Below are 15,166 nucleotides of genomic sequence, written 5' to 3'. Positions count from 1 at the left end.
CTTAAAGTAGCATACTCAAAGGAGAAATCTATGGACCATCCGCTTTAGAATTGGAGACAATATAAAAATGCAGATTCTCAGATCCTAGCTCCCATGTGCCAACTCAGAATGTGCTGATGGGAGAAGGAGATGCTGAGAACCTAATGCATACTGAAGTTTGAGAATCTATAGTTAGTATAGCGTATCTATAATTTCAGAAGTAGTATCAGTGGGACTTCTAACCCATGTATCATAAAATTATAATAGATGTCAAGAAAATGGAAAATATAAGAAAATAAAGAATTGGAGCCTAATTCTAAAAAAAATTTCATTAATTTTATAACATAAATTTTATTAGGTTGAAAATAACACAAACTATTAAAAATCCACAAATTCTCATATCTTACTAAAGTTATTCTCTATCATTACAGAATGAAAGCCAGTCTGTGCTGGAAGCTGTTAAAGTAATTACTTCTTTCTTGTCAACAAAAAAAATTATTTTAATGTTCTTGATAGGTAAATGTTTAGTAGAATCTGTGCTGTTACCAACCACTCTTACTTGGTTTTGGGAGACCACATTGTGGGAAAAAAGATCATGAGAGGGAAGAAGTCTTTCCTACATATTATATCTTATCTTGATAATATATGATATGTCCTTCTTTTCTTTAAGATATGGTGAAAAGAAATTGTACCTCCATGAGATCTTTTTTCTCAGAAAATAAGACTAACAAAATTTCTGTGAGCCATTAAAATCTAGTCAGTTGGGAAGAAGTAGAAAGAGAAGAGAGAAAAAGAGGAGTTAATGTATAGAGTCAAAAGTAGAATAATCAGTCAAAACAAAAAGCAACTCAAATACTTCATAGACAGCTCTCATATATCTTTTATGCATTAAGGTAGTTAGGAAAGTAAATACCAGAAAGTGAATTTGAAAAAGGTACATCTTTCATGAGCTATTCCCTAAATAATTAATTTTAAGACTAAAATGCTTTAAAGGCACCAATATAATATTATCTCATTTTTCACTAACAGATTTTAGAATAATACCTCCTCCTAAATATTTTAACTCCTTACACAGTGGAGATGCAAATTCTAAAATATTAAATGCTTTTGAAGGACACTGAGCTCCCTCTGGTGAAGGCATAACAAGTTTATTAAGTAAGCACCACCTCTGGAATTATAATCCCCTCTGGCTTCTTCCACTGAGTTTATTGGTTCAATTTTCATAACCATGAGCATCATTAGGGCAATGCAGTAATTAAGAGTTGTTAGAAAGTGAATTCTCAAACTGCAGATTAGAAAATTAAACTATTTCCTGATTACATATTAATGGAGCACAACAATAGCAGTTGCCATAAGCTTGGAAGGCAACCAAGGGATAAATCTGTGTACTTAATTACCATAAACAATGGCTGCATAGAAATGAAGTTTTATGCACATTCCCTTCTGTAATATGTCTGATATCAGTACACACTTGACAATTCTTGTTCAATTATCTCTATTATTTAATGCGCTGTGAACGGCTCTGTGTAAATAAAATTAACCACCCCAATTACTTTGAATTCATCTAGGGACAACGTAATAAAAAAAATGTGAAGAATTCTGCATGCCTATTAATCTAAAACATTACAGATGCTTTTCCATATTCTCTTGTCTATATTTATTTTGTATACACTTAGTTTACTGCTCTGCTAATTCAATTACATTTACCATTGGTGGTCAATAGAGTTTTTGTTATTTAATTAATCCTTATATAGCACCATAAACATGCTCATTATCTGATATCTACAGAGCTCGGATAGTGAATAGTGCCTATTTAATAACTAAATTTATATCTAACTGAACTTAGAAGTTTATGTCTAATCATTAAAAATATTTTTAAAATGTAGACCAAATATATAATTGCAGTAAAGGTTAGAATGCAAGCTTTTCTTAGGGTAGAAATGAGAAAATACAGATAAAAGAACCCGAAAGAGATACATATAGGATGAGATAGTTACAAGACCCTAAGGAAGATTTTTAATACTTGAGCTATATTTTGAAATCTGCACTTAATGAGTCACAGCATCCAAAAATCCATCTATTAATAGAATATACTATTTGTAACATAGAAGGTACATTGTTATCATAATAAAATAATTCTGTCTTTGTAATAATTTAAGGTTGGTCATTATGAAGGGAAAATAAATCACTGAGGTTGAAATTATATCACTCTATACCTTGATCACACAAATGCCTTTTCTTTTTCACACCTTCTGGGCATGCTGTTTTTCTTCCCCATCCACAGAGAAAATCTTTTATTATCACATACAGTATTTCAGGAACAGAAGTATAAAACCCTCTGGAAATCTAATAATTTCAAGTATTTATTAGACTCTAATCAAGAGACATGACACTGAACCAGTATTCATGCCACTGAAGCACTAATTTTCTATAAAGTACTGATAAACTATTCCTTTTTTAAAAAAAGATAGCTGAGATTACATTTCATTTGAAACAGATCTAGATCACATTTTTAAGAGTAAAACTAAGAGGCTTTAACATATGAAAGTAAATACATATCCAGTGTCATAGATTGTAAGCTGCCAATATAAAAATAATTATAATATTTTAGAAGTCAGTCACTTAAAGTTTTAGTTATTTTTACTTTTAACACACCTCAGAACACCACCCTCAGGTATTCATAAGCAGATGATGCCTGATTGAAAACTACTCTCTGAAGTCTAAATATGTTCAAGTATAGAACTTTCTAAAGATTAGCAAAGAGGTAGATGTTCCTTTTGAACGGAAGCTTGTTTTCATCTCTTTGGTTATTGCAAATGAGGATGTTTTATAGCCTGATTTTCATGTACATTACATGGTGATGACCAGGGAAGAGAAATAATTTTAAGAGGTATATGAGTGTGCTGGGTCTCTAATGGCCAAATGAGTTGGTTAAGTGACTTTTTTCATAAGCTAAATGAATACTGATCTGTTTCTTCTGAATTGCTAACTATAAATCAGGAAATGGTGATAAAAGGGTACAGAGAATTAGTAATAAGACTCCAGGAAAATAGGAAGTTAACTTCTAAGATGAGATGTGAAGCAGAGACCATGTCATGTGGTGTCTCGAAGTTGGGCTCCAGAGTCCTCAGATTGGGTTTGACTCCTGGCACTACCATTTGAAAGCAAGTTACTACCTTCTCTGAGCCTCAGTTTCCTCCCTAAAAAATGTGATTATTTGTAGTCCCAGCTATTAAATGGAACCTATCCCATAGGGCCATTGTGAGAGATAATGTGTTACACACATTATCTCCTTGTCCTTAACGTTACATACATCAAGCATTTTCCATAAAGCCAGACTTATATATAAGAAGCATGTAATAAATACTGGCTATGATTGTTATCTTTAGGTAAAGACAACAAGTAATTCTGAAGGCTCAGTGAGAAGGGTTCCTAGTAACAAGTCAAAATTTTCATTTTTATGTTTTTGTGGGCCCAATTTCCTGCTTTAAAGAAGCTTTAATATTTATGACATTTGATTCCTCAAAGGCTGAGGTTAAGAAACATTCTGAGGAATGTAGAGAAAAGTTATCTCTTTTCATTCTTTTTCCCCTGAGTATATTTGATATTTTTAAATGGTCAGTTGCTAGATTTTTGTAGTGGTTAGTCTACAAAAAGCTACAGAATCAGTATTTCTGGCCAAGGGACTTAGGGATGTAATCATGATCACTTTTCAGTGCTTAAAGGTTAGAAAGCCAGAAGATGCAATTTCATTGCAATTTCCCCCTCAAGATATTTAATTTTTACACTCAAAATATAAATAAAATATTGTCATTTAATACCCCCAAATTATTAGTTTAAAACACTACTGTCCTACAGTAAGAAAGTTTGATAACCATCACATGAAAACAGATTAGGAATGGGAAAGAAAAACCATTTATTAGAGTAACACTATCTGTAGCACTTTAGTAAAAGGGTTCATCAACATTCCCATTTTAAACTCCATTTTTGCAAAGCTAACAATATTGCTGGTTCAGATTCATTAGCCCTATACTTATAAAACATCAGCTTAGAACACATGTATGTTTCTAATAAGCTTTATCGTTCCCAAGGAACTAACTGTTATAAACTTTAAGTGCTAGAAATTTAAAAATTCCTCCTCTGCAACAACTACAAAATAAAAATAAAAACAAAACCCACAAAACATTGCTTATGGAAAAAAATTCTCCAGCATTTGCATGAGGGTTTTATAGACCCTAAGATAGGACGGCAGAAATACACACACACACACACACACACAGTCTCACACACTCTATCTCTCACATACTATTGTTATTTAATATTCAGACTATCACTGATTTAGGATTACTCAATTTCAGAAGGAACTAGTCGTATAAATCCCCACAGCTGAGTTGACTCTAATATTGATGCCTCTCCCCTAAATGAATGTTGGGATCTTTCCAGCCCTTCCCATGTCATGGCCATTCTAATTCCTGCTATCTCCCCCTCTTGTTGTAGTACTGACTGAGATCTCTCTTACAATCCTTTGCTACTTTTTTGCTAGAGTCTTCTTCCAACAAGTAAGGAAAAATGCACAGAAGTCTGGGCCACCAACCAGTCCCCACTCTCCTCCTCCTCAAGATGAGAAAGCTTCAGTGTTAAAGGGGTTGGTGCTTAAAACCCAGAGCTGCTTAAGCTTTAGGAACCTAGGACTCAGGTCTAATAATAACTATTATTATTATTATTTTATTTATATTTTAAATTAATAGATTTGTGTGGGTTTGTCTAGCCTGCAGATGCTTATAACAGTGCTTGTTTCGGAAAATGTAACCTCAGTTCCACAAATCAACTTCTAAATTAACTTCATAGCCCTTTTAAAACTGAGTACAGTTTCTTAATAAAAAATAGAGAATTACCATATGACTCAGTAATTCCAACCCCCCAAACTGAAGAGATTCAAAGAGATGATTTGAGACCATGTTCATCGTAGCCAGAAGGTGGAAACAACCCAAATGTCCGTCAATGGATGAATGAATATACAAAATATGGCATATATATAAAATGGAATATTACTTAACCACAACAAGAACAGGGCTTCCCTGATAGCTCAGTTGGTAAAGAATCGCCTGTAATGTAGGAGACCCCAGTTCAATTCCTGGGTCAGGAAGATCCGCTGGAGAAGGGCTAGGCTACCCACTCCAGTATTCTTGGGCTTCCCTTGTGGCTCAGCTGGTAAAGAATCTGCCTGCAATGCGGGAGACCTGGGTTCGATCCCTGGGTTGGGAAGATCCCCTGGAGAAAGGAAAGGCTACCCACTCCACTATTCTGACCTGCAGAATTCCATGGACTGTATAGTCTGAGTGACTTTCACTTTCACAAAAAGGTATTAAGTAGTGGTATATTACAATATAGTTGAACCTTGAAAATATTATAGTAACTGAAAGAAGTCAGACACAAAAGAATAACCATAGTTTGATTTCACTTATATGAAATATCTAGAATAAAACTAATTCAGAGAAACAGAAAGTAGATTAGTGAGTCCCAGGGGACTGAGAGGAGGAAGTGAGGAATTAATAAGCACAGTTTCTGTTTAGGGTGATGAAAAACTCTGGAAATAGTGGTTGATTGCACAACACTGTGAATGTACTAGATGCTACAGAACTGTACATTTTAAAATGGTAAATTTTATATGTGAATTTCAAATCAATACAATTAAAAACTGTATATAGTCAGTATCCACAAGTATATAAAAACTGAAATAGCCAATGAAGTATTTTTTTGCTATTAAAAAAAAGAGAGAGAGAGAAAGAGAACTGTCTCAAGAACTAGAAAACCTCAAAATGGGTTCAGGCCCTAAGTCAGCCATTAGTAATTAAGCTGTCTTATATGAGCCATTTCCCCTATCTGAGCCTCAGTTTTATCATGTAAAGTATATGATTACTATCTGCTCTGCTTAATTCTAAGGCTGAGATTCAGAAAGTAAATGAAGAATATGGATACTATCTGCTCTGCTCAATTCTAAGGCTGAGATTCAGAAAGTAAATGAAAACTCTAACGTATCAGAGAAAGGTGCTAACTTCTATAATAAATGAAAAGTTGGAAGCATTGGAACCTCCAAAAGGAAAAGGATAAATATATGCTTTCCCTTTCTAACACCTTACCTTTTAATTCAGATGCTAACTAGGCTTTAGGCAAATCTTGGTGACCATTATTTGAGCTGGAGGAGGTTTGATACGATCCAGGAGAATTCTTGTAGCTTATCAAGCTGGGGAATCAAGTCTAGCAGATTCAGTCTAGACCAGATTCTGTCCTGTGTAGCATGGAATATAAAACCCTGAAGAGATTCTAGAGTCAGTCTGTAGTCCATGACGTGTTTCAGATAATAAATGATTTATAGTTGGGACGAGGGCCACTACAAAGCTTCACTGGTAATATGTGGGATGGAAGGAGAACATTAGTCTGTTCTGGTTAGAACCCTCAATAAATCAGGTTCCAAGCATGAAAGAAGGAAAGGAAACAGAATTTCTAGTCTTTTCTCTTGTGACACAATGCTCTTTTATGAAAAAAGCCCTAAAGTCTTCACACAACACAGTTTGAAACCAATCCGGTCATACAAAACCAAAGGCCTCTTCATAGTCTAGTGTGTTCTGATATCACTAATGTAGGCAATTTTCAAATGTTCCATATAAGTGATTATTTCTGAAGGAGTTCATTAGTTGTAAATACATCTTTGGCAGATAGAGAAGAAATAGTTCAAGAAAGCTTTCCAATTCTAATCCACTAGTAATTTACTAATCTATTTAACATAAAATTAAAGCAATTAATTAGAGAAATAGATTTTCTACTTAGATTTTGACATTTTTTAACTTAACATAGTTTACTTTTAATTTGGTATGAATGATTTCAATTTATTTCCCATTTTTACCCCTTTGTAGGAGCAGCATTTTAAAGAAACATATGCATATGTACTTCTTAAAAATACATACACAGTAACGCCCCACCACCCCAACCCCACCACAGTAGCTTACTGCACACTTAGACCTATTCAATCACCACTGACAATCAGCATTAAATGCCAATCTATCCTCTGGTTAGGAGCTAACTTGCTCTAAACCATTTTTACAAACCTTCTATATACCTTAATCCTTTCAAATGCAACTGTGACACAAAGTATTACAGATTTTTAAAAAGCTGTTCTCTTGAAAAAAATTGCAGAGCATCAGTAACCAGATAGTATTCTCAAATTTCAGTGATCTAGTCCATGGAGCCGTCCCCTATGCATAGTGCTCTGTTTCATGCAGTACATGGCTTTAGCTGGCCAAATCTTTTTTTTCCCAATGAATCAGTAGAACAGTGAAGATCTTACTTTTTTTTTAAGCAGTGGCATATCAATGAGGCACAGATGTGTATTCCAACTCTGCATGGATGAGCACACTGTTCAATAGTGCTGGCTCACACGGTATCAGGGCGAGTTATCACTTCCCATGAAGGCACTCTTATCACCAGGGCCCAGAGAGGTGGCTGCAAATCGCAGCCTTTTTATTTTCAAGGCAGTTCTGCTGAACATTCAGGCTTCAAAGATTCACACTTCCAAAACTCTATAAGAGTTTGTGAACGCTCAATTTGCCAAAACTGTTTACAGTGTAATTGGGCACCGTACCTGTGTCCATGAGATAGCGAAGGCGCTTCTCCACCAGCGCGGCACGGGTGTCAATTTGCTTTTGCTCATTCTCTAGTGCTGCCAATTCTCCTACAACATACTGACTGGTGTCTTTGAACCCTTTCTGTTAACGAGAACAAACAGGAAGGAAAAAAAAAAATCACTTGTAAGTTGCATTTTTTCCTTGCTACAAACACTTAGTAAAGCACTTACCTAGAGAACCAAATACGCCTTTAGTTATCACCCTTAGTACCAAAAATCGACGCCCTGTGATTCAAAACATTTTCATATGTATTATATATAGCAAAACTTTTGTAAATAGAGAAAACCTCAGCTGTTTAGTATTATATTTATAACTTAACACCCAGGTTTAAAAAGTAAACACTGAGTTAGGAAAATTTCTCCTAGAGTGGAGTCAGTTATTAAGCGTGGACAAAGACAGATAATTTTCCCCTTAGTGGCTGTGAAAACAATTATAACATCCTTAATTCAAAAGTATAATATACAAAAATGGAGTTTAGCTAAGGAATTGATTCTTACAGAATTTATCTGGAAGAATATCAGATTTGTTCTTACAGAAATATAAAATTAAAAAGATACGTTTCTTTTCATAGTGACTATATTTTTAAAAATATTTTTTTAAATGATGGAAGAGAAGTTTCTAATATCTCCAGTTTCCCCTCCAGCTGGCTTCTGTACTTTAACATGTCATTGTGTGGATGTATTACTAATTATTGTAGCTGTGAATTCTAACTTGACAGGTGGTTTCAAACCTCGCTACACTGGATCTAATGCTACCAGTACATTGATTTGGTTAATCTTCCATGTAACCAAATTTGGATTTTAATCTGAAATTTCACTTTTTATAACCATGCATGTTAAAAAAAAATTATCTTTAGAAGTTCTATTTGAAGTAGCAGTTCTATTATAAAGTACCAGTAATCTTTAATTTTTATTTTCATATTACAAATTTAAATCATTAGGGGCAGGGTTATTTGTGGTATAGTACCAAACTGATTAATTACAGCTCCCTTTGGAATGTTTATCTTGTGACATTTCTAGGGGTAAGCTTCCTAAGTAGTTGACAAACACTAAAGAACTGCATAAGTGATTACTCTTACCACTGCCACTACTACTATCAGCACTTATTACATTTATTCAGAGAAATAAATGTGAGCAACCTTCCTCTGTCAAATCCCTTCCATACCTAGGAGCATATTAATCTCTAAGAAGCCACGAGGAATTATCTTTCGTTACTCCTTAAGAAACTAAATCAAGAATTAGAGGATATTTTGGAAGTCTCATAATCAACAAACCTGTCTAACCACATGAACAATTTATTTATCTTTGGAACTAGTAAATATGAACTCAATTTAAACCAGTTTATTGTTAAACTGATTATGGCAGCTGACAAACTGAAAACTGAAATATTTTTAAAAAATCATGAAACTGATAAATCATGTCTCAGGATAGACTGATCAAATAAGTCACTGTATTTTTTAAAGATTCATACAAAGTGGATATTCTCTCACCTCAATATGAAATAAAGCAAAAATTATAAGAACAGAATAAATGCTAACAGTAACTTTAAAATTTGGTTGATGCTTTTTGTATCTATCTGCCAGAGACTAGAGCATTTTCAAAACGGACTTTTCTTTTCTCAATCCCATCCAGAGTAATAAAAATATAAGAAAACAGAAGTGATAAGTAATATATAAACTTCACTGCTTCTACTCACCAGTTCAGTTAAAAATAGTCATTGAGTTTATAGCTAGATTTAAATAGTGGGAGTATACAGTATACTCAAATATTCTATAACTTATAAATTATACTAAATATTTCATCAGGATATACGAGGTACCTCTTCTGAGGTACCTCTTCTATGTATTAAGACATTCTTTTAGTGAAATAACTTTAGGATGAAAACCTAAAAATGAGAAGTTTTTAGAGCCCCAAAATATAGTTTGTAACTCTCAGTACATTTGCAAGGGTTTTAAAATCCAACAAAAACAATTTTAACAGTAAAAATAACGAAAATATTTACACAAACTGGAGATAATAATAATTTTAAAAAGTAGCACCATTAAAGAGAGCAATGCTTCCAGACAAAAATTCAAGTTAAAACTTGTTCTTCCTGCTTCTGTCCCACAGCTGTCCATCAAAAGCAGCTTTCTCCCTGCGGTCTATCAAATATTTCCCTCACAAATCAATTTTACACATGATCAGCCCATACCCCTACTGAGCTGAACCTCCCCGTTAATTAAGTGAAGAAATTACCATATATATTATATTAATGCAAACATCATTCAGCTAGTAATTCACGGCTGATCTGGATAATGGAAAGGTTGAACACCCATTAACCCAAGCCAACAAAATGGGTTGGCTGAGAAATTCTAGCAGGTCTCATGTGACTTTTCCCTCTAACTGCAGCTCTGCGGTATCTGCTATTGTAATAATTAAAATCCTCCTGGTAGATCAATACTGGAATCTCTTTATGGGAAGTGCCCTGATGGAAATGTCTCAAGGAAGCTGGGGCTGTGGAACTCTGAAAAATTCATTTTTTTTTATCTGACAATTATCACCACACTGCAGACTAATTCAACAGTGCACCCCTCTCACTCTGCTTTGAATGCACTGGAGATTGACATCTTAAAAAAGCTAACATCTCATTTTAACAAATAAAGGCACTATTTCCACATACAGTTTGGAATTATCAGCAATCATGAAACCACACAAAAAATTAATATACATTAAGCACTTCATCTTCTGATGGCTTCCTCTGAGTTTCAGTTATCGCTGCCTTCTCCTCATTTCCTTTCTTTGTATCTTCCTGTATTGATCTCTGCCTTTTCATCTCTTAAAAAAAAGGGAAAGACATGTAAAATTATTATAAAGCTTGATAGTTGTGTATTAAAATGTGGATTTACATTATCAGCATATATATACACACACACACACACACAGCCAAATACTGTTAAATTTTAAGATGGGAAAACATCTAAAAAAGTGATCTTACCTGGTCTATTCTCAACATATTGACTGAAAGACTGAAGTTGAGTCTTTTTGACTGTAGCATCCTTGCTGAACACAACAGGATTTCTAAACCGTTCTGTTGCTTTTTGTAATCGCTCAGTCCTAAGATCCTCTGTGCCATTCTAAAAGTAAAACAAATGTGTTGAGAGTCCTGATCTTATAAATGTGAGATTACACATTAGTAAACAACTTTTACTGATTTAAGATAATGTCAATTTAGAAATATATTGAAAAAAAAAAGGATTGTAAACAGTTTTAAATAGCGCAACTGCAAGGTCTGTTGCCTGTAACCAAAACCTTTGGGAGACAGGGTTTAAACAGAGAATCATTCTTGATAACTTTGATTCATTAGATACTGTAAACCTCCCTGTCTTCTTCTGATGATATGTATCATTTAAATGCCACATTACCTCTGTCTACCAGGACCCACCCCACAGCCTCACTATTCTGCCCCATTGGTTTGTACAGTCCCACAGACTTGTATGACAAGAACTAGTTTCTAATTTTATGCCCATTGAGATAAACCACTAATGCTGGATGAAGGCTAAAAGGTAGGATTATAATACTACCCAACTGAACTGCATTTCATCAGCTATAACTTTCCAAAGCCAGATTTGTAAGTAAGCCCTTTACAGCTAAGGAAACTACAATTATCTTTTCCAGAGCTTCCTATGTTAATACTGGTAACAAATTCAAATGGTTCTATCAACAAGAAATATCCCAGAAGACTGAACCACTGCAGTGTGTGGAAGCTGCAGATACCGAGGTGCTGTGTACCAAACAAATATTTCATTTTATACCTAATCTTTTATTATTTTTATTAAGTGTTTTGAAAGTAAATAGGGAAAGGCTAAGATGCATGACTAATAGCTAAGCCTGCTGAATGCTGAAACTGGTTATCAAAAGCTACCAAGACTTTGCCCTTCCTCTGCATTGAGACAATCAGTAATGAGGGAGTCCTCCAATGGCCTATTCTCTAGCCTCAAGGAGGCCTGGGATACAGAATCCTCAAGGGAAGGTAACAGTTTATCCTTTTCCACAAACACAAAATGCCTCATTTATAAACGTGTAAACTGCATTTTATTAAAAAAAATAAAACCCCAAATCAATGCTGAAAGCTTCAAGGGAACAGATGGACTATATGTTCTTTATAAGCATCATTTTAAAAAATCTTAACTAAAAAGATCCATACAAACACAAGCTGTTTAAAGCACACCTTTTGTTGGAATAAGTTTGAAAATAACTACATTTAAGGGCTTTTTGGAAAGCAAAACCATCTGCATCTATTTAGATAATTAAACCTTAAGAATGAAAATATGTTTCATTTTTTGAAGTTATATATTTACATTAGTATCATGCTTATAATACACTACCTATGTAGCTAGGATAGAAACAATTATGGCTTTTATTTGTTTAAGAAAAGTGTGTGTTCTACTGTTGTATCATAATAACTGCCCAATAGTGTAAAACTCAAGTCTTTACCAAAATAAACAAACACAGCTAAATTTTTTGAGGCCTGGCAACATGCTAAAATATCAGTGTGATTAGCTAGCAAATCCCATCTTAAGAAACCTTTTTATGACTAGGGACTTCTGCCACTTTACAAATGTATTCCTCTAAACCCACTAATTCAGTTAGCCTTTTCAATCCATTGTATTATTCTTAGGCCAGCTTCATTCTGCATTAAATCCAGTGCAGAAAGCTAAATTGAACGCAAAAATCAGACCTGATCCAGGCTTCCTTTTGTTCAAAGATAGAGACCAAAAGTCCTCTGGTGCTGCCACACACTTTCATCACCAATTTATAGAAACCGACAGTATAAGGGAAAAGCAATGAAAGTCATTGTTTTGGGACTTCAAAGCATCTCTGTGTCAGGGAAAGGAAATCCTTTCAGTCAGCAGGGCAGTCCCCACAGTCCGCAGGTGGGTGAAAAGTTATACAAGACTAGAAGTGCCCTAAAGCTAGAGAAATATTAATGATACAGTGCAAGGAAAAGGGGGGACAGCTTGAGAGGGGATAATATAAATACTACAAATCATCATCATTATCATTATCTTACAATGTGTCATTCTGGCTAAAATCTTACACAAGGTAAGATTTATACTGGCACAAAGCACATGCAAGTATCTTCAAAATTTATATTCAATCACATACCATCTTCAGATATTAATCCATCTTAACAGGTCAGAGGCTGCAGATGACAGAATATGCTAGAATTCTCTTAACAATATTCTCATTAGCAAAATACAGATGCATATAGAAGTCAAGAACAGCTTTTACTTTTACTTACATATCAACTTAAAGTAGTAGTTTCTCTGAAAAACTGTATATGCATACTGATTATCATACTGACATTCAATTTATCAGCTATTTAATAAAAATTCTTATATCTTAATGTGAAGAATTTGGTAAGAAACTGACTTTAGGATTATAAAGTACCAGTGGAAATTTGAATACACAGATACCAAGTGAAATATTTTAAGTAAGATTTACCTTAATGTCTTGCTCTGAACTTTCATTAACAGCTTTCTGAGCAGTGCTGGAAAGTGAATTTGCCACCTGTGGCTGAGTGTCCAGGAGTTTCTTCAGCTTCAAGTCTGCCAACTTAGTGTCTTGTTCTGTTAAATATGTAAATATTATGAATAACTGTGTGAACTACATTTAGATGTGTAGCTATCAATTTAAAGGACATCATAAAAATATTACTATATTTTAAAAAAGAGAGAGAAGGACATTAGAGTTGTGAAATAACATATAAGACCGAACATATGCATAACTCTGCATCTATATATCTACTATAAACAATATTACATACTATATAACTATAATTACTATACTGTAACTATAGTATAACTAAGTAGTCTTTAGGGATATTGACTATATCCCTTTTTCAAAAATTGATATATAACATTGTGTAAGTTTAAGGTGTACAATGTGATGATTTGATACATTCATATATTGCAATATGATTACCATCACAGCATTAGTTAACAATTCTATCATGTCTCAAAATTATCTTTTTTTTTTTGTGGTGAGAATAAATAAAATCTAGTCTCTTAGCATATATACGTGCTTTTCCCCAAAATCAGTCCCCATAAAGAATATAGTCAACACGCCTAAAGACCATTTAGTTATTCTATGGTTAATAGTAGCTATGCTTACCTTAAAACCTCAGCCCATATTTAATGCATATATTTATATTAGCAACTTTATAGGTTGTACAGAATAAAAGAAGGTATTACAAAGTCGGTATTTAAAAGAGGTAATGCATTTGATTCTAAATTATATTATTTTGTAATTTCAATTCTTCTAGTACATTAAATTTAGACATAAAATGCCATATTATGCTCTTAACATTATCTTAGACAGTCATGTATATACTGTTAGAATCCAATGTTTATGTGTGTACATATATACCCAGCATTGAAATAGGGTATATGTTCACAAATAACTTCTAATTAGAGGGCAGAAATAAAGATTATTGTATTTTGCAATGTATAAAATACAGATAGAAAATTAAAATAAAAAATGGCTATAACTTTAAAAATAAATAATTTCAAATTATTTTTAGCAAGTAAATTAGTCTTTATTTAACAAAATAGTTCAGAAGCAAATGGAAACAATTCCATTTAAAAAATTCACTCAAAGCAACTCTTTAATAAAATGATTATAAAAGACATGCTGACCATTTGGTGAATGATATTTTTCATAAAGATTAATAAGTTTTCTAATTATAAGACTCTTAATAAATGCTATTATCATTACTTTCATGCAAATTGGTCAGTTTATATTGCCAGGCTTCTTTTTAAAACAATATCTGATGAACTGTGGTCAAATCAAGATAAAGATTAAACAATTTATTATTAAAACATTATGACTTTTATATAATATAAAAAAAGAATTTTTGGAAAAATAAAGCAAGGATAAAAATCATAATGTATGCTACGTGTTTTCAGATTCCAGTTTGCATTCCTATTTCTTTTTTTTTTATTCCTATTTCTTATTGCCATGAAATAAACCATAGTCTGAATTGGAAATCTGTCCTATGTACATGCCAGCACTTGGCATGCTTGAGAACTGTAAACAATGTATTAGTTAACTCCAAAAAACAGGAAGACTGAGATGTGTTTTCTTTTTTGGTATACAAAAAAGTAGGAAGAGTGTTTTTAAAAAGGATAAGAGTCAAGCCTATTAGGCCTTAAAATTAGTCAGCCTTTAAATACACTAAATTATCTCACAAAGTTGCTGTAACTAAAGCTAAAAAAATTCTCCTTACCTTATCCAAAAAAGGGTTAATTTCTCCTATCTTCATAATCTACTATTAAATCAGGAAATATGTACCACTAATTGTCACTGATTTTATACTTCCATGAATTGAATGTTAAAGCTTTAATTCTGAATTTACAGGTGCCCTCAGCGGTAAAGAGATGATACCGATTTCTGAAAGACTTTGATGGTGGCTGTGGTGAGAGGGTGAGTAGGTATTTTAAACCGAAAGAAGTAAAAGGCAGTCCT

General features: G+C 33.4%; 1 protein-coding gene across 9 annotated transcripts in view; it reads right to left on the bottom strand.

The window, feature by feature from the left end:
- The window catches only part of EHBP1 (EH domain binding protein 1), a 344,879-nt gene that overhangs the window by 36,800 nt on the left and 292,913 nt on the right, over positions 1-15,166 (bottom strand). For all 9 annotated transcript variants that reach the window (XM_040224015.1, XM_040224017.1, XM_040224019.1 and 6 more), the window contains 4 exons: positions 13,145-13,269; positions 10,635-10,773; positions 10,368-10,474; positions 7,619-7,742 (listed from right to left, as the gene is read on the bottom strand). In XM_040224015.1, the coding sequence (XP_040079949.1) occupies positions 7,619-7,742; positions 10,368-10,474; positions 10,635-10,773; positions 13,145-13,269 (495 nt within the window). The remainder of the gene's footprint in view (positions 1-7,618; positions 7,743-10,367; positions 10,475-10,634; positions 10,774-13,144; positions 13,270-15,166) is intronic.

The sequence above is a fragment of the Oryx dammah genome, unplaced genomic scaffold (genome assembly GCF_014754425.2).
Source record: "Oryx dammah isolate SB20612 unplaced genomic scaffold, SCBI_Odam_1.1 HiC_scaffold_25, whole genome shotgun sequence".
NCBI lineage: Eukaryota > Metazoa > Chordata > Mammalia > Artiodactyla > Bovidae > Oryx > Oryx dammah.
This window is presented reverse-complemented; position numbering and strand designations above follow the sequence as displayed.